Source organism: Gymnoscopelus braueri, assembly GCF_963280865.1.
Source record: "Gymnoscopelus braueri genome assembly, chromosome: 9".
Lineage (NCBI taxonomy): Eukaryota > Metazoa > Chordata > Actinopteri > Myctophiformes > Myctophidae > Gymnoscopelus > Gymnoscopelus braueri.
In genome coordinates this window covers 48,149,037-48,169,332 of record NC_137610.1, presented here as the reverse complement: position 1 = coordinate 48,169,332, position 20,296 = coordinate 48,149,037, and the positions used below count along the sequence as shown (strand labels likewise).

Here is a 20,296-nt window from a genome sequence, read left to right as displayed (position 1 = left end):
TATGTGAAAATGACAATCACAAAGTGTCCGTCACAAAGCAACAGAGCTGTCAGATTTGACGTGTCATCAGACGATAACACGGCGCCACACGTCTCAGAACAACCACACGTTTTGACGAGCAAAGTAGTCTGCACACAGTGAGCTGGGGGCTAGGACTGTAAAAAGACTTCAACCTTTTAGCTTGGCCGTAAACCATGGATCAAACCAGGGCTGCATAAAGCCTAAAGTTATGCTCCGTGTCACGCACCGAAAACGGCCGGGAATAGCAGACCTACAAGCTCACAACGCGTCGCGAACGCGACACGTTGTGAGCTTCTAGGTCTGCTATTCTCGGCGAGAGACACCATCGCCCGGCGTAGTATGAATCGGGCTTGTACTTGTAAGAATGCGTAATAACATCGTTCGGAAAATATTGCGTGTGTACTGTGTAAGTGCTCAGACGTGCAACTTGATTTGTGTCTCTGCCATTCAGAATTACAGCAACATCTCAATTAGGAAGATTGAACTGATTGACTGAATACTTGCAAACAGTACAGCGTGTACAATTAACGCAACCAATGCTAAAAGGATAACGCACACAAACAATCCTTGATGGCTTGTTTCCATTGTGGTCCTATGTATTAAATTCATCATAATCAAGCTGTCAACTTTTCTTTGCACAGAAGAATTGCAGCGTGACTGCAACCCATGAGTATTAATCAATATTATGATTTGAATAATATTTGTGATATTTTATGATGTCCTACACAATCCTCCTATAAGGGGTCGAGCTCCTACCTTCTGTGTGGATGGAGTTGCTATGGAGATGCCCATTCCAGAACCAGGCAACACTGACAAGACTTTATACTGCAGCATCATGGGAGAAACAGGAGAAAACAGAACAGATATTTATCATTTGACCACTTGAACCCCAGCATCCATCTATTAAATACAAGATTGATAGTGCTACTTTTTAAATCTGTTGTATCCCTGTTGATATCTCTTTTTATGTGATACTCGACTTTTGTCAGCACATTAACTGTGGTTAAGATCATTCACTACAGTGGTTCTCAAAGTTCTTAAATATTTTCAGATGGCCAAATATATACTTAAGTTCAGTCGCTGGGATTAAAAACATGTATTGCAATGACATTACAGTAAGCATTTGTATTTGGTAGTTTGGCTCCGCTCCTGCGATGCACCAAAAACAAATCTGAGCAAGCAAAACACAGACTCAGAGATTGCCAATCCCCATAGTGCCTTAAGTTACGCAGAGTTATTACATTGACATGATAATAGACATACGATCCCCCCATAGGGCAGAGCCTAAAGTAAAAAATGTATTACATTGACATGATGAACCCATATCAGTGACATGCTGACATCATGAGGACTTAAATGCTAGTACAGGAGGAGAATACCAAAACGCTCGCACCAAAACACAGTCGCCCCGGGGCAAATCCGGTGATATTCACCTGGTATTCCTAAACGTAACCTCAGTAAACTATGTATAAATCTAACCTTATTCAGAAACGTAACCTCAGTAAAACGGTATATATACAGTATATAGCACAAATGAACATACAATACACAAACAATATGACAAGATACATCCATGCAGACAGAAAAGACAAGAGCTAACCTTATTCCTAAACTTAACCTCATTAAAACAATGCCTAACCCTAAACTTATTTCTAACCTTATCCTCAGTAAAACAAATACATGAATACAAGAACCGCTGGTCCGCAGAAAAAATGTGGACGAGCGTGTTTTGGGGCGAGCCTTCCGGTTACCCAGGAGGAGGATGTGGAGGGGGTGGGAGTTTGGTCATTGAAGAGCTGGCAGTGGCGGTAGCATTTAAAGGTAGTTCCAAGCTACAGTATACACAGGTGATAAAAACTGAGCCATGAAACGTACCTTCTGAATATCTGTGATGTCGATCAATTTGATGACTTTGTTCTTCTTGGTTGAGCCAGATCTGGAGGAACTGGAGCTTTCAAAGCACAGGTAGCTGGGAGAGATGGGACAGCAAGGTTTAGTAGCAAACAAACCAGAGGAGAGATCGAGACAGCAAGGTTTAGTAGTAAACAAACCAGATGACATCCATAATAGGCCTATTGCAGCTTTTCAAAAGCGCAAAATCTCGGCGTGCGTGCGAAGTGTTTTAATATTACGTCATTTTCCATCAGGCACAAATTAGCCACCTACTACACATGTTTTGCCGGCAAGGGGTCCTTCCACTTCAGAACAACAACAGTGGACCAAGCCCCCAGAACCCAGTGGTTTCATTGAAGCCAAATGGACATGGTTCAACACATGAACGAGAAAACGGTTTCGACCAATGGGCTCGACTCACGAGCATGCGCACGAGCTTGCGCACGGGGCTGCGCGCTTCTGTGACGCAAAACGCGTCACTGTGACGCAAAACGCGTCACAGAAGTGACGCGTTTGGAGCCCCAAATAGGCCTCGCCCACCAAATTTCCAACCCGGAAGAAGGGTTCAAACAGGCCCATGCGCTGGGTGAGCAACTCAATGCAAGTGGATGGGAGGAGAATTCGGGTGCCCTCTCTATTATTTTTAACTCTATGCAGTGGACGCAAACGCTGCTATAGTGAGAGAGAAACTTAACGAAAAAAAAAGAAAAAAAAAGAAGGGAGGAATAAAAGTTTGGCTTGGGAGTGATTTAGTGAAGTTCTTAACCCTGGTAAAAGAGGCATACTCCTATTCCCATATTAATTTGCATTGTTGACACTTTGTAAGACACGAGGTGTGAATGGTTGTTTTTAATCAATGCACTATTTGTTCTAAGTAAGTTGAAGTTGTGGGGCTTGTGCGTGATGCACTTAGCTCCACTTGGACTGCACCCTGACTGAAGTTGTGCTGGCATTATTCCTTCTAGTTTAATTCCAAAGTGTCTGGCAGCAGCCACTCCATCCAGTCCATGTGTGCATCTCATCACTTGTTCTGGTTTGCTGCTGTTTGTTTGAGATGGAACAGCTTGCAGAGCTTAATGAGAGGCTTACTTCTCAGTGACAAAGAGCACTCCGTTACGGATGTAGTCTGTGGGCATCTTTCTGTCCCGGTTGATCAGGCAGCATCGCCAGCCGTTCTCGCACACTGCAGGAAGGAGGGAAGTGTCAGAGAACACTGTTTAATACAATGAGCTGTACATTCCTAACTAGGCCTGCTGCTTAAGTCGAACCCTGGTGTGCATGTTCGTCAAGAGATTTGATGTAGAGGGGGGGAAAGAGCGGACCAAGTACAGAGCCAACTCAGGTCAAATTTGGAGGGTTCAAGTGGTCAACACACCTCCTACATCAGTGCATTGTTTGCCCGAATGCTGCATGCACTGACGTACCATTCTAATAATAAATCAAATCAAAATAAGTCAGTAAAGGTCATGTCTTTTTTATTAAAACAAAAACATTTAATGTACTATATTCTGATAGTAATCATTGCTATAGAGTGTTTGTTCAGTAACAGGGGCCCTGTCTCGCCTTCTCTTTAATAAATAGAACAGAATAGAGCTGCCAATTTCAGCCAATAAAGAGAGAGAGAGAGTACCCATTTATCAGCTTCAATGTTATAGTGTTCAGTTTTGTGTCTGCTCATTTCTTTGTCATCACTTCCAACTTCACTAGCTTATCCTGTATGAGTTCTCTCTCCTGATTGGATCAAATTGGTATCATGACCCGAAAATGTATTTTCTGTTTACTAAATAGCTGGAGAGAAGGGGAGACCCCTGTTATTGAAACACTCTATTCACCTGTTTCCTAGGCTGTGTGTTTTCCACTTCCTGTCGATTTCATTGGATATCATTGGTCATCTGACCAGTTTCATTGGATTTCATTGGATCAAATCGACAGGAAGTGGAAAACACACAGCCTAGGAAACAGGTGAATAGCAATGATTACTATCAGAATATAGAGATATTTAACTTAATGCAAATCACTTTGCTCAGCTTTAATCACTTAAAATTTGACCTCAGTTCCAACTGTACTTGGTACGCTCTTTTTTCACTCTACACCAGATCCCGTCGCCAAAAATAGCCGATCAGATAGGCTATTTTCTCTAAACATAACCCCCCCCCCCCCCCCCAGAAAAGGCATGCTGTGGGGGGTTACAAGTCCCGATCTCCTGGCAGTTCCACTCCCCACCTGCCAGAGGGCGCTCGTTCTCAGACAGGTTGAAGACTTCATGGAAAGCCGATTTCTTGGTGCTGTACGCCCGGCCCGCCTCCTCCTCTCGACTGACACCCAGAGGCACGCCGCCGGCCGCCAGGCTGCCCCGCGCCATGGAGGGAGTCATCTGGGGAGAGGAGGGAGGAGGGGGGGGGGGGCGAGGGGGGAATGAGGAGAGAGAGGGGCGATACAAGAGGTTAGGATTCTGAGATTCTGTGGGCCACGGCTATGTGGGAAAACCGCCCCCCCAAGCACCTATATGGCCGTAACAAGGAAACTGTGGGTCCTCAGTAAGGGGTTGGAACAATTAATCAAACCAAAAATCGATTGGATCGATTGTAAAGTAAATAAATAATTGATAACTGATAATCAAATGATCTATTCGAAAAGTGTAACATCAACATGTAAAGCAGTGGGTCCCAAAGTGGCGTTTGGGGACCCCCCAGGGGTTCCTTGAGGGGGTTTCAGGGGGTCCCCAACCAAATTATTTAGTTAATATTATTAAAATCTGTTCGATTCGGCTGGTTTCCAGGCAAACTTTATATTATTCCAAATAAAATAATAAGCTGTTTTTGGTGTTTTTTTGGTGTTCAAATAATTGTGAACATTTCTTACTCAAATCTTCTCTTATGGGGGTCCTTGGCATAACATATTTCAAGATGGGGGTTCACGACCATATAAATATGGGGGTCCTTGACATGAAAATGTTTGAAAACCACAGCCATTGTCTTTATGAACTTTCATAGTGCATATGTCTCTTATGATTTCCTCTCACAACACCATGGCCAAGTAAGGTCTTTAAATAATTCTTGTGCTGTTGGGTTGGGTTCACCGAACAAGGCAATTCACATAGCCTCAGATTTTTTTTTTTTATAAACCCCAAAATAGTCAATTATAAAAATGTACCTTAAAAAAAACACTCATTGAATTCTACTATCTGGTCCCCGGAGTATGTTCACAAAAAGCACTAAGAGTGCAAATAGTTGATTACTTCACCTGTGACTAGTGAATGGTGACACGTTTAATACGCCAACCTTTCACTATCATTTCTTTTATCGTCAGGTGCAGACTTTTCATTTGGGTACATATAAGAAAATAATAGAATGATGCTTTCTGAAACCAAATGCATTGCTTGGAAAGATGTGGAGAATAAAACCAAGCTACAGTTTTTTTACATTGTAAAAGCCAATCTCATGCCTAACAAAAAGCCAATTAAATATCCATAAATTAGACACCGCTCAATTTTTTTTCTTCAAATGAAGACTTTGGAAGACAGGACTGTTGCAATGCTTTTTGTATGACCTTGGTTTCAGACTAAAACAACTAAATCTACTTCATCTACTATACTACAAACTACTAGCTCTGAAATCACCTATTAGACAGCTTACCTTGAACTAACCCCAGTTCAAACACACACACACACACACACCAAAATAAAAACAAACCAGTATTTGTCTGTGAAAATGGACCAAAATATTCCTATACAGAGCAACGTGATCTGATTCTCCCTTTGAACCACATTTTGGATGCAAATGCCATTGAATTGAATTAAAGATTTTGGCAGAGGGAGAGAGGCACATATTTTGATCCTTCACAGATACGCTTGTACAAGTTAACCATTTGTGTACGCACTCTCCCTCTCTCACTCTCACACACACACACACACACACACACACAAAAAGAGGTGGTAAAGGACACACGCACTCACACACGCACGCACACACACCCACACCCACACAGGCTGTGTCAAAGCAAAGGGCACACTGGGAGGACCATACCTTTTCATAGCCAGAAAGCTGAGAGAGGGAAACACAACAACTCATGTGATTGGAACCAAAAGAAACAGAAATAAATAAATAAAGCCCCACTGGTCACACTGTCAGTGAATACTTTACAATGAAAACACACACACAGGTCACACTGTCAGTGAATACTTTACAATGAAAACACACACACACACACACACACACACACACACACAGTCAGTGAATACTTAACAATGAGAACACACACACACACACAGTATCTGATCGTGGCTGCCTTAGCCACGATCAGATGCACATAATATTAACCACTGTCAATCTGTCGCCACCCATTTTGGGTTTGTTATTATATACATATAATATATATATAAACAAATAGGTATATTTGCAGATCTACAAGCTCACAAAGCGTTGTGTCACTTGCGAGCTTGTAGATCATTTAAAAAAAAAAACTTAGATTTTCAAAACACACATTTGTACACTTGTGAGGACATCAACATTTTAACCCTTTAAGACCGGGAAAGCCTATACGTTGTTATACCTTTAAAACCGGGAAAGCATCCCTGTCATTTTAGATGTTGCTATGTATATAGCAATGTCATTCCTATTGTATTTTTTTACCACATTTTAACAAAAATATATTGTAATACATTTATTGGACATTTTGCCCTCAAAGTATAGTAATACACGAGTACACACATACACCCCCCCCCCCCCCCACACACAAACACACACAGACCCCCAGGGCTCACCCGTCTGGCCAGCATGGCGTTGCTGCCCTTCAGCTGCGGGTCTGTGGGCAGGTTGGCCCAGATGATGTGTGGGGTGTCGTACTTGTCTCTCAGCTTGGGACAGCTCTTGAAGATGAAGTCGATGATGAAGAACTTGATGCCCGCATACAGCCCTGCATGGGAGGAGGAGGAGGAGGAGGAGGAGGAGGAGGAGAAGGAAGATTAGAAGAAAGCAGGTGGTGTGAAGGAACACTACAATATTAACTTAAAGTCAAACTAATCAATTTGCTCGATTCTGATCAATCCCTATTTCGGGCATTGCATTATAGACCAAACATTATTATATATTTTTTTTAAATAGTGAAAATAGAATCTACAAGATTAGACCACTTCGCAATATAAGCTTGTAGATCTGATATTGTCACTATTTCCCACGACACCATCGAGTGACAAAGCATAAAATAGGGCTTAAGTGGTTAGTTGATTCAATGATAATGTCGATTATTCGATTAATTTGATAATCGATAAAATAACCGCAAATAAATGTATTTATAGTTTCAGCCCTAGTAAAAGTACTTTTTATACCACTAATGTATGTGTCTGTCTGTCTGTGTCCACAGAAATCGGCTTCCCTGATTGGCAAACCCAACCCACGGGACTCAGCCATGGGTCATGTTTGTGCCACTGTACTAATTATAGTTACATGATCTTGTTTTATACCCATGTATGGTCCTATGATAATGGGCCATACACTGGATAATCTCATAATGGGTACAATGAGTTTTATGACAAGTAGAACGGATATTGCATGACCAGATATGGCATGCATTATTGCATTATTGCATCATTACATTTCCACCTTGCGTTGTCCGCCACTTACATCGGCCTAGCGTGGGCCGATGCCCGGAGAGAAAGGAAAATGCTGTCTCATAACAATTGGCTCGGTTATCAGGCCATCATCTTATATCAGAAGATATAAATGCTAATTTACAAGATATTTTCAACTTAAAAGGTAGGGTAAGTGATATTTTTTGGTTAAAACAAAAAGTATTTTTTTTAAAGGTTAAAATACTATATTCTGATCGTAATCATTGCTATAGAGTGTTTGTTCAGTAACAGGAGTCTCCCCGTCTCTCCAGCTCTTTAATAAACAGAAAATACATTTTTCGGTAGGTGTCAAAATCTCAGCCAATCAGGAGAAAGTACCCATTTTTAAGCTTAATTTGTATAGTTTTCAGTTCCAATTTTGCATGCTCATTTCTTAGTGTCATCACTTCCAATTTCACTTGTTTAATCTGTATCCTGATTGAGTTCTCTGTCCTGGTTGGATAAAATTGGAAATGAAAAAAAAAAAAAAAAACTACAAAATACATTTTCTGTTTTATAAAGAGCTGGAGAGACATGGAGACTCTTTATATGGACAGGACACTCTATAGTAACGAGCACTATCAGAACATAGACCCATTTTGCAATTATTTGAATAATTGCAAATCACTTACCCTACCTTTAATGGCCAAATACAGCACATTTTGGGGGTCCTTCACATGAAAACATTTGAGAACCACTAGTTACTTTAATGTGACTCCAAAGTGTCTCTTTTAATCAGTGTGGGTATCTACAGTACAGACCCCTCATCTGCTGATTCGGGGTATGACACATCGCGGCCTTGTAAATCAGCTATTTTAGGTGCATGATACCGGCGTGCAACTAAATATAAATAATAACGATCCTTTTCCTTGTGTACGTGAGCCAGCTCTGACTGGGGGATGCCGAGGTGTTCCCATAGTGCAGAGTTATAATCCCTCCACCTGGTCCAGCGTCTCTGCCATGTGGCATCATTATCCACCTCCCAGCTGGACATGATGCCTGGAAAACCTCCCTGGGGAGGCGGCCAAGATGCATCCGTACTGGATGCCAGAACCACCACCTCAACCACCTCCCTTTCTACTCTAAGGAGCAGCGCCCTCTCGGCTTTACTCCTAGACTAAGGGGCGATTCAGACTGGCCGTTCCCCGGTACGGAACGCTGCGTACCGTTCCCCGGTACGGAACGCTGCGTACCGTTCCCCGGTACGGAACGCTGCGTACCGTTCCCCGGTACGGAACGCTGCGTACCGTTCCCCCGGAACGGAACGCTGAACCGCACCCGGGAACACCAGAGGAGGTAGTCTGGGGTCCGATTGATGCGTTGAACGCTGCAATGTGAAAGGCACCCGTACCAACAGAAGGAAATGGACTGCTAATCATATCGTTGCTGTCTGGCAGACACCAGCTAACTCCTTTTTTCAGCTTTTTCATTTTTTTTCACTAATCAGTGCTATTGAACACCCTTTACGTCTGTGTGTTTGTTAAAAAAATATTATATTAATGAAAATTAATGAAATATAAAAGCACTTCAGACAAAAGCAGCTAACTCCATTGGATCCTCAAACTTTCTGCTAAACCAGCTAACTCCACCAAAGGAGGGTGGAGTTAGCTGGTTTTGCTGACTCCAGGCTCCACACCCTTTTGACCTCCAACCTCATTGTGAGCTTGGAGGTCCATTCAGCTGTTCTTATCAATGATGAACAAAACCTCCTAACTCCACTTTTTGTTTCGTTTTTTCATTTCCTGAGAAATGAACATTTTGGAGTTACGGTAGCTGGTTTCTGCCCATCAGCAGAGATATCATTTATATATCACATTAGTGACACATTATTTTACCTGGGTTATACCCTCTGTTAGTTCTACTTGAATATTGACATGAAATAATAATCCTGCTAGTGTTTGAGTAGCGCAAGTGTGAAAAAACTAAAAAACCCATGTGTATCCGAGCTGCAGCGAGGATAAAGATACCAAGGATTAGTCCTTGACGTCACTGTTATGCCATCAAGGATGCGTCAGTGACGTACGTAACTGTCATGCGGTAATTTCAGCCGACGTTACGTTGCGATGTTTCAAAGACCGTCAGTGCACAATGCTTTGGTTGTGTATTGTTGTTCTGTTATTAACTCAAGACAACATCAGGAAACACAGTCAAACTTTATTATTCGCTCTAAACTCTGAAAAAAAAGTGACTCTGATTCTTCTGTCACATGACATTCTCTATCTCCCAAAGCCCCATAGTCCACAGAGCCCCCATGAGGCACATAAGTACCATTACAGTTGGATGAAGTAGGTACGGAAGAATCTTGGGCAATGTGAATGCTGGCCAGCGGGGAGAGCGCAATCGTACTCAGGAATGGTTCGAATCAATCGGACCCAGTCTGAATACAGTAAGTGGAGTGCATGTACCTATCATGAAGCCCACTAGCTTGTACGGCAGCAGGCAGGATGTGATGAAGATTATCCACAGGGCGATGTACAGCTTCTGGGTGATCTCTGGCTTCACCCACATGAACAGACTGGAGCACCAGAAAAACACACACACACACACACACACACACACACACACACACACACACACACACACACACACACACACACACACACACACACACACACACACACACACACACACACACACACACACACACACACACACACACACACACACACACACACACACACACACACACACAATTAAAAAAAGGCAAAAGTATCTGAGAAATATTTACTAGTACAGACTGGGATATTACAGATTATAGCGGATGCTAAGCAACGCTCATTAGCATACGCACACACGCACACCCACGCACATTTATTACAGTAAGGAAATATTGACTCACTTCTTGATTTTCTCGAGGACATTGGACATCCTCCCAAACAGGTTCTGATTGAAGGAAGAGCACAAAAAAAACTGGTTTGAAACGTAGTGAAGAGTTACTGTAAGCTCCCCAGGATCAATGACTCGAAATCGAAACTCGAAAAGTGTTTGCGGCCCACCCACCTGACCACTTAACAGCAGGACGTTCTGTCCACACTGTTAATAAATGTGGTCAGCGTCACTTCCTCAAATGGTCAGACTGAGAAGTGAAGTGAAAAAAAACAAAACAACAAAAAACCAAACAAACGCTGAATGACCGCCTCTGTCTGGATTCCAGGCTAGGGAACATAGTCTATAACAGTGGTTCTCAAAGTCCGGGGACCCCCAGGGGTCCTCGAGGGGGTTTCAGGGGGTCCCCAGCCAAATTAATAGTTAGGAACCAAATTGACACTTACTGTATGTGTCTGTAACTCTGAGAGTGTACACATGGAACCAAATGGACCCAATTGTACACTCTCAGAGTTAAATTAACACTGATGGTGATACTACAGTGTAGATTGGGACCCCCAAGACATTTAAATGGTTGAGTCCCTGGCATATCTTTTCAAATGGGGGTCCGTGGGCTTAATATGTGTCAATTTGGGGGTCTTTGACGCAAAAAAAAGTTTGAGAACCACTGGTCTTCAAGACAAAACGTCAGTTAACGTCATCATCCATACACACTCGCAGCTCACCTGGGCCTTCTGTGCTACATCAAGTACCAACTGGAACTTCTCAGAAACGGTCAGGTCTTCTTTGGGAGGCTCCTGTCAAACAGAAATAATGTAGTTATAAGGGAGACCACCTCCAACATACTGCAGATGGACTAGTTATATTGTATTAACATACTCTCCCATACAGATTGGTTAAAATAACGTTTTATTAATTGCACTATATTCCAGATTGCAGCTTTATAGAGCTACAATAGATGTAAATCAGGGTGTTGTTATCTCACCATAGGCTCTGAGACTTCAGGCACTATACTCCACTGAATCCTCCACCCTCTGAGAAGCATGAGAAGAAAGAAAACAAGGTCACAATGCTTAGTTCAGCTTCACACTGACTGGTCACTGGCAACAGTTAATAAAACTAATCGATTGAAAACTATCATTTTTAATAATATATATTCGATTTTGGGAGGAAGAAATGAAATTTCATTCTTTCTTCTTTTTATTTCTAAAATAGGATATAAACATGCTTCAAGGCCATTCGATTAATCAAAATGAATAGACAGACAGACAGACAGACAGATAATAAAGTCATTGATGGTTGAAGCCTTACTGTATATCCTATTTATGTGATTAAAAATAAAAGTGCTAAGTGAGTGTTATTGACATTGACCTCACCTTGCTATGAGGTAAAGTGAGTGTAATTGACATGGATCAGAATAAAGTGCATAATGTGTCACCTTGCTATGAGGTAATTCAAGGAGAGCCGCAGGATGGCCAGGAACAGGAACATGGGGATGGCCCAGCCGTGCCACGCGGCGTACATGTAGATCTGTGGAAAACACACGCAGATGGAGAGAGAGAGAGGGAACGAGACAGAGAGAAAGATAACCTAAATGTTATCATTCACATTCTAATAATTGTGATGAGCCAATGCCTTTTTTAACACATTAATTGTTTTGTTTTTATTTCTTAAATTGTTTTTTTAGTTTTGTTTTTATTTCACCTTTTACTGTGACTTTATTATGATGTTCAAAACAAAAAGAAAGAAACAAAGAAACAATCGCATGTGTGTGTGTGTGTGTGTGTGTGTGTGTGTGTGTGTGTGTGTGTGTGTGTGTGTGTGTGTGTGTGTGTGTGTGTGTGTGTGTGTGTGTGTGTGTGTGTGTGTGTGTGTGTGTGTGTGTGAGCGTGTGTCTGCCTGTATGTCAGTGATCCTGTGTTAATGTCGGGCAGTCTTTACATCCAGTCATCTCCTTCTATGAACATTTCCCTACAGATTTTGGGACTGGGCTAACAAGCAGGAGTCAAGGTAAATAATTGATGCAAAGATGAACGAGTATTCATGGATTCAGGGAGCAGGAGTGGATGTTTCTATAAATAGAGGAGCAAGGGGAGATGGGAGGAGAGCCACTGTGCTGCTGATTACTGTGATCTAAGCAACGCAGTTACACCGTACGACCACAAGAGGGCGCACTGTGTGTTAGGATGTTGGCTGTGGTGGAAATGTTATTTACTTTAAGTAAAAGTACCAACAGTATAAACATATGTTGTTATGCGAAAAAGGCCTGTATTAAACATTTTACATAATACCAGATATACAAGCTCACAGCGCGTCACTTCGTGCTGCACTGCAAGCTTGTACATCTGCTAGCTTTGAACATAAACATTTTTGTAACAAAATAAGTACCTCAAAATTGCACTCAAGTACAATACTTGAGTAAATGTGCGTAGTTGCCTTCCACCAGTAGCTGTGTATTAGGATGTCGTACGTCGTTGCTGTCGGAGCATCTCCATACTTTTAACTTTTTGTGTTTTTTCGTAAATGATTGCCCTACTAAGCCTACTTGATCATACTACAGTGTCACACAAAAGTATCAAAAGTAGCAGATCTACAAGCTCGAGAAAAAAAACATAAACCTTGAGCTTGTAGATCTGCTACTTTTGCTTTTTTTTGCATTCGAATCCTGAAAAGTAACAGTTTTGTACGTATGAGGTTTCCACCCGACACGGACGACATTGTAGATGAAAAAACATCCTCCTGGGAGCAGAGGGATAATTGGCTGTATATATGAGCGTGCTTGCACACATGCCTGTGTGTATAAGTGGGTGAGAGTGAGCGTGGTGCCTCTCTCTGTGTGTGTGTGTGTGTGTGTGTGTGTGTGTGTGTGTGTGTGTGTGTGTGTGTGTGTGTGTGTGTGTGTGTGTGTGTGTGTGTGTGTGTGTGTGTGTGTGACGTTTGTGTGTGTGTGTGTGTGTGTGTGTAACTGTGTGCATATATCGTTATATCAGGCAGAAACCTTGTATCTCCATATTTCAACTTGTATGTTATTGTAAGAGAAAGTGGTCCAAAACGGCTTGTGACTAAATATTAACTACATGGGATCCATTGGAAACACGGGTTGTTTTTTTTTCTCTCCATTTCCTGAAAATGTAACCGTTTTGGACATACAAGGTTTCCACCCGACAGCGACTTTAAGTGGGTGTGAGCGAGTGTAGTAGTGCGTGTTGTGTGTGTGTGTGTGTGTGTGTGTGTGCTGTTTTGTTTGTGTTTATGTGTTGTCATGAGCCTATTCCCTCTGCAACTTAACTCATTAAGACCGGGAACGCATCTGTGTCATTTTTTTGATTTCTTTGGCTATTCAACAATAGCAGATCTACAAGCTCATAGCGCACGGCACAGAGTGCCGCGCTATGAGCTTGTAGATCTGCTATTTTTGAAAAATCGTGAAAATGTGTGCAAATCTTTGAATATGTATGTATTTTTAAAGCGCTACGAGCTTGTATATCTGCTATTTTTGAATAGCCCAAAGACGTCTAAAAACGACACAGATGCGTTCCCGGTCTGAATGAGTTAAACACATCAGTGGCTTCCTGCGGTGCGTGCGGCGTGCTGACAGACAGACAGATAGGCTGGCGTACGTCAATGGAAAATATAGCTCTTAAAGACGCTGTTCTCCATGAGGTCTGGGGTTTATCACAAGCCTGGAAAAAAGACATCTATCAGGAGACCAACAAGGGGGGAGGTCGATGTCATTTTCACATCTCTTTTGTGCATATCTTTCGTCGCTGTCGGGCAGAAACCAGCCATCTCTGTCTTTCAACAGTTTGTTTGTCTTTAATAAATCAGTGCTATTGAACACACAGACGTCTGTGTGTGTACAAGACTACAAGTACATATACTTTTGTACTTTTACTCAAGTAAATTTTGAATTCCAGACTTTCACTTGTAACAGAGTATTTTTTATATTGCAGTATTGATACTTTTTACTTAAGTATTAAATGTGAGTACTTTTACCACCACTGCCTGTCTGGTGCTGAGCCCAACTGTAAGAACAGAATTCATAAGAGCAAAGCTGGGCTCGCAAATCACTTGTTGGATGCACCAAAGTTTTTTTTATCTGTGACAAACAGCAGAGACAACGTTTCAACCCTTTCGAAGGGGGTCTAAACGTCGTATCTGCCGTTTGTCACAAATAAAAAACCTTTGGAGCATCCAACAAGTGAGTTGCGAGCCCCGCTTTGCTCTTTTACAAATATTGAACCAATGAAAAGTATCAAAAAAAGTGCTTCTGACTAAAACCTCCCGACTCCATTGGATCCTCAAACTGTCGGTCAAACCACCTAAATCAGGTCTGACTTTGTCATTCTCATCAATGATGGACAAAACAACTATCTCTCCACATTAATGGTCAAAAAACCTCCGAACTCCACTTGATCTGGATTTGGGTAAAGTGATGATAATATAAGGTTAAAGTGAAATATCCCTTTAACACATTGACTGCCAGAGTTTATTCATAATGTACTCACCCCTGTGCCAGCAATTTGCGTGTTTTTTTTTTATTTTTTTTGTTTTGTAATTTTTCATTCAAATAAATTCTCTGATTGTGACAGTTCCACCAGTAGAGAGCAGCACATCCACACATTGATCACCTCGCTCGCCCCCTCCCAAACAGGCCCACGTCATATCCTGTCATTCACCGGATGTGACGTTTTCGACAATCCCTGGTCCGCTGATCGGCCTGAAAACGATGTGATACACTACGACGATGACTGTTAGTCACCCGGACCAAAGAAAATAGAAGTTGAGCTGTCCGTTCGTTTTTTATACTGTGTGAAAAAAACGTGTTTTTCCTTATTCTGGCCGAAAATTACCGGAGAAAAACAATGTGACCCGGAAATGATTTTTTTTTTTTTACATCCGGCTCCGGGTGAGTGTGACGTAAGTGGAAAACGAAAGTGTTGATGAGAAATAAACAGGACTGTGCGTTCACAGATTAAACAATGAAAATTCAAAAGAACGCATCAATGCGTTCTTTGGAATCCTGGCACTCAAGCGATGGATTTGAAAGAACGCATCGATGCGATCTTGGCACTGTATGTGTTAACTGTGGTTTATCTCCTGAACTCTGATGAAATGTTGTGCGTTTCACTGTTACACAACGTGAGCTCCCCTCAAATTCCCTGAAAACATCTCAATGCTTGCAATGTTTTGCTCACATTATCTGGTGTTGTGCAACTGACAGCCTGAACAGGTGAGTCAGTGGGCGCGTGTGTGTGTGTGTGTGTGTGTGTGTGTGTGTGTGTGTGTGTGTGTGTGTGTGTGTGTGTGTGTTTGTGTGATGATGTCCAAACAACTGTAGTAGAATTTGAGAAATAGACATTGTGAGGACAATTTTCCTGGTCCTCACAAAGAGAATATGGTTAAATTTATTTTGGGGAGAAATAGGAGAAGATGCAGGCTGGGGTTATGGTTAGGATTACTAGTTTCCTGTAGGGAAACTAGTATTGCTAGCTCTATAAAGTACTGGTAGCTCTATAAAGCATATCAATGGGGAGCGGGTCATTATTGAGAAATAAACCCCTTTAATCATCCTGAAGGGCTTTATTTCTCGATAATGACCCGTTCCCCATTAATTATCCTGCTTATTACACAGGTACTAATAAAGAGATTAATACATTGACCCAAAATGTCCACCTAAAATGTTTTAAAACATTCTTGAGTGTACCGTTTAGTTGTAATGGCGTAGTTTACATGGTTGCCATGTTGGATACGGCAAAAAAAAAGACATCAAGCAACGCAAATTGATATGAGCCAGGTGCTCTGAGTCTGTTATTGAGTTAAAAAACTAACAGACTGATGAATTCAGTGATTGACCAATCATTCAACCAAGCTGTGCAATCCATTGGTTCTCAAAGTGGGGTCCAGGGACCCCCAGCGGTCCTTGGGGGTTCCAGGGAGTCCCCAGGTAAAGTAGTTAATGTAGCTAGCATCACAATCATTTTAACCCCCCCCCCCAAAAAAAATAAATAATCATAAATAGCAGCTTGTAGCTTTTTACATAAACCTTCTCTTCTGGGGGTCCCTGGCACAAACCATTTTCAGATGGGGGTCCGCGGCCAAATACCTTGGCACGAAAAAAGTTTGAGAACTACAGGCGTAATAGACAGTTATATAACTGTGATTGTGGGTTCAGATACAAAAAACAACAACTGTGCATTCTTATTACAGTACCTGATTGATTAGGCCTACGGAACAACACTTACACTCAGCCAGAGCCTTTTCAAAGCTTTGAAAGAAAACATTGATTGAGTCTGCAGCCTTCAACCATCACAAAAGGCTTTTTTAAGCTTCAAATTGCAAACAGAAATATTAAAAAAATATTGGTAAACACTATCTGGATTACTTTATACCTACCGAGTACGACTTAGCAAATATTGCATTTTTAACCACTTAAAGGGGAGGACCACTCATTTTCAACATTGAACTATGTCTTTAATACACCTTAGAGCTGTTGTGTGGAAATAAGAAAAAAGCCCCCCCCCTTCTGTGTTGCCTAGAACATAGTTCAATGTTGAAAATGAGTGGTCTTCCCCTTTAAAACCTTCTAGTCTGAGAACCAGACATGAGTTAAAACGTACTCATTACTTTTGACGGCCCCTACCAAATCTGTTCGGCAAAAATAGCCGATCCACAAACTCCAACACGCGTTGTGAGCTTGTAGATCGGCTTTTTTTGGCCAATGTTCCCACCAGGATGCTGAGGTTCAAGTGGTTAAAGGGTAAGAGGTTTGGGTTGTGTAGTTACCTTGCCATGATGTAACTCCAAAGGTGGACAAGAAATCAAAAATAATTGCTCCATTGATTAGAAATTGATAATTCAAAATATGCTCCTCATTGACATACATTGTACGGTAAAACATCTCTCAAAGTCACTCTTTTAGCACGTAAACGAACACAAACAAAGCTGATTCAGACAATATAGAACATCATCAAACCCAGTACTGTTTGTTTTTTTAATAAAAATGTGAACTTCCTGTTGATTTTACTATTTGAAGATCCGAATCCGGATCCGCGGATCCAGTCCGGGTTTTCTTCTTAATAAAAATGGTAAAATCAACAGGAAGTTGACATTTTTATAAAAAAAAAAAACAGTGCTGGGTTTGGGTGATGTTCTATATTGTCTGAATCAACTTTGTTTGCATTCGTTTATGGGGTAAAAGAGTGACTTTGAGAGCTGTTTTACCTTACAATGTAAGTCAATGAAGAGCATATTTTGAATTATCAATTTCTAATCAATGGAGCAATTATTTTTGATTTCTTGTCCACCTTTGGAGTTCCATCATGGCAAGGTAACTACACAACCCAAACCTCTACCAAAGTGGTCTTGCCCTTTAAGTAAATATTGGTCGATACTGATGAACGATTTTAGTGTACCTCTACGTGTGTGTGTGTGTGTGTGTGTGTGTGTGTGTGTGTGTGTGTGTGTGTGTGTGTGTGTGTGTGTGTGTGTGTGTGCGTGTGCTTGTGTGTGCGTGCATACTCACGATGAAGGCGATGGCAGACGTGTACACAGAGTGCCAGCTGGATAAGGCAGAGAGGTTCCTCATGAAGTTGGTGACGGGTTTGGCACCGCGCTCTGCACCGGGACAAAGGACCGTGCATCACAATGATGTAACAAGAACATTAAGAAAAAAACTCAACAACTGAACAGTGTCTCGAATGCTATTCAAATGTGAGTCGTCGGTCAGTTAGCCACTTGCAACAAGGCGTCCGTATTTTGGGCATGTATTGTAGGCAGAAATGTAAATAAATACAGAAATAAATAGCAGAGCAGATCTACAAGCTCACTAGGGTTGGGATCCAGAACCGGATTCAACATTGAAGAACCGGATATCGGTTCAATCATAATGTGGAACCGTTTCCGGAACCGGTTTTATCACACTGTCAGACTTCACGTCTGCTATTCACCTGTTTCCTAGGCTGTGTGTTTTCCACTTCCTGTCGATTTCATTGGATATCATTGGTCATCTGACCAGTTTCAATGGATTTCATTGGATCAAATCGACAGGAAGTGGAAAACACACAGCCTAGGAAACAGGTGAATACAATTACAATTAATTTAATTTCAAGGACCACCATAACTTAGAGTGTGTTCAAATGGAACCAAATGAACCGTAAGGAGCCATTTGGTTCCATTTGTACACTCTCAGAGTTACAGACCTGTAAGGGCCCCTCATAATACTTGGCCCCCTCCTTTGTTCCCTCTACAGTCTAAACCGAATATCTTTGCCGAATAGAGCCCAACGGCACATTGTGAGCTCGTTCACTTATTATGACATGTCCAGAATAGGGACACTAGGGTTAAAGGGGTAGTTCACCCCCAAAATAACTTTTTTTCTATTGATTACTGACCATCTGGAGCCTTGAATTCATAGATATTTTTTTGTTTTTGTCACATTCCTAGCGAATAATTTGATTATAATAAATGTGTCCCCATTGATTCCGGTAGGAGACACAAATGCATTTGTGTCTCCTACCGGAATCAATGGGGCTAAATTTATTATAATCAAATAATAAAGGAAGGAATGCGACAAAAACAAAAAAATATCCATGAATTCAAGGCTCCATGGGGTGAGTAATCAATAGAAAAAAAGTTATTTGGGGGGTGAACTACCCCTTTAAGTGCTCAAAGTAGATATGGATGTAAGTGATCACTACTTACTGAGTCGTCTCATGTTTTCCGTCAACCTGAAAAGGGAGAGAGAACAGTTTGCATTCAGAGCACGTTATCGGCTATATTAAGACCAAACCATTATAGACGGTAAAGAATAAATGGAAGAAAGGAGCCGTGACGTCATTCCAGTGGTTTCTGCAGACCCTGTTTTGAAGCCACTGCTTTCAGCAAATTGAAATCCACCGTCTAGGAATCTCCGGTCCCGAATGGAACCGGAAAACGAATGCTATTTGGTGGAAGGGGAGCGAGGGCGGGTCTTCACTCAGTAGAACCAGTAGAAGCATACCCTTACCCACATTAATCATCACACCGCACCACACGCGATTAAACGGTTGACGCACTCATGCTGGAAGAGCCAGCGGCAGAACCGCTCTGTCTCGGATCAGGTCCTCATGCCCCCCCCCCATGTGGGGATCAAACCTGTGGCCTTCGTGCCTCGCACCACACTGCCTCTAGCATCCATCCACCCATCCATTAGGGCTGGGTATTGCCTACAACCAACAACATTATTCACTTTGCATTTGAATAATGTCCTTCCTGTCCACGGCCCCTTCTTTATTATTCAGCAAAGTCAAAGTGTTAAGTATATTGCACAACTTAAAACACTTACACCTCGATCAGGCCCAGAGAGATGTTAAGAATTCAAATAAAACAACTATGTTTGTCATCCCAGAGTTCTTATTAACACATGCAAATAATATATTACCTTTTCGGATATCTCTTGTTTTTTGCTTTTAGTCTTTTGTTGCAACTCTTTTGTTGCAAGTCTGCCGTATCGATACGGTATAGACTCTGTATTGATACGCGTATATCGGCAAGGACGATATATTGGCATCTCGATTGTTTTGAGCACAGCCCCTTCCATCCCTCCCTCTCTCCTCAGTACTTCCTGTATGGAAGGGTGCAGGCAGGCGGGCCAGCCACAGTGACCTTGTTTTCATCTAGCACCTCCTGTGACTCACTGTCTTGTCGTGAGGACTGAGTAACAGACGACAGAGAGAGAGAGAGAGAGAGAGAGAGAGAGAGAGAGAGTGGAAGATTCAGCCTCCTTCTCTCTAGACCCATTTGTACTTAGTCGCTCGCCAGTGTCGCATGCCGAAAATAGCCGATGTACAAGCTCAAAGCGTGCCGCGGACGCAACGAGTTGTGAGCTTGTACATCGGCTATTTTCAGCATATCGAGCCCTTATGTCTCTATCTCTCTGTCTCTCTCTCTCTCTTCCAGTCTAATCAT

At 42.0% G+C, this 20,296-nt stretch overlaps 1 protein-coding gene across 5 annotated transcripts in view; it reads right to left on the bottom strand.

Moving 5' to 3' along the window:
* The window catches only part of LOC308091375 (GRAM domain-containing protein 4-like), a 128,888-nt gene that overhangs the window by 5,401 nt on the left and 103,191 nt on the right, over positions 1 to 20,296 (bottom strand). For 4 of the 5 annotated variants that reach the window (XR_013933709.1, XM_080436953.1, XM_080436954.1 and 1 more), the window contains 13 exons: positions 19,052 to 19,077; positions 17,874 to 17,965; positions 11,787 to 11,878; positions 11,334 to 11,382; positions 11,074 to 11,145; positions 10,362 to 10,405; positions 9,928 to 10,037; positions 6,677 to 6,828; positions 5,940 to 5,957; positions 4,138 to 4,288; positions 3,004 to 3,097; positions 1,897 to 1,990; positions 778 to 846 (listed from right to left, as the gene is read on the bottom strand). Coding sequence is in view for 4 of the 5 variants with exons in the window: in XM_080436953.1 (XP_080293079.1) it covers positions 778 to 846; positions 1,897 to 1,990; positions 3,004 to 3,097; positions 4,138 to 4,288; positions 5,940 to 5,957; positions 6,677 to 6,828; positions 9,928 to 10,037; positions 10,362 to 10,405; positions 11,074 to 11,145; positions 11,334 to 11,382; positions 11,787 to 11,878; positions 17,874 to 17,965; positions 19,052 to 19,077 (1,063 nt within the window). In the remaining variant the exon portion in view is untranslated. The remainder of the gene's footprint in view (positions 1 to 777; positions 847 to 1,896; positions 1,991 to 3,003; positions 3,098 to 4,137; positions 4,289 to 5,939; positions 5,958 to 6,676; positions 6,829 to 9,927; positions 10,038 to 10,361; positions 10,406 to 11,073; positions 11,146 to 11,333; positions 11,383 to 11,786; positions 11,879 to 17,873; positions 17,966 to 19,051; positions 19,078 to 20,296) is intronic. The other variant, XM_080436955.1, reaches the window with a different exon arrangement.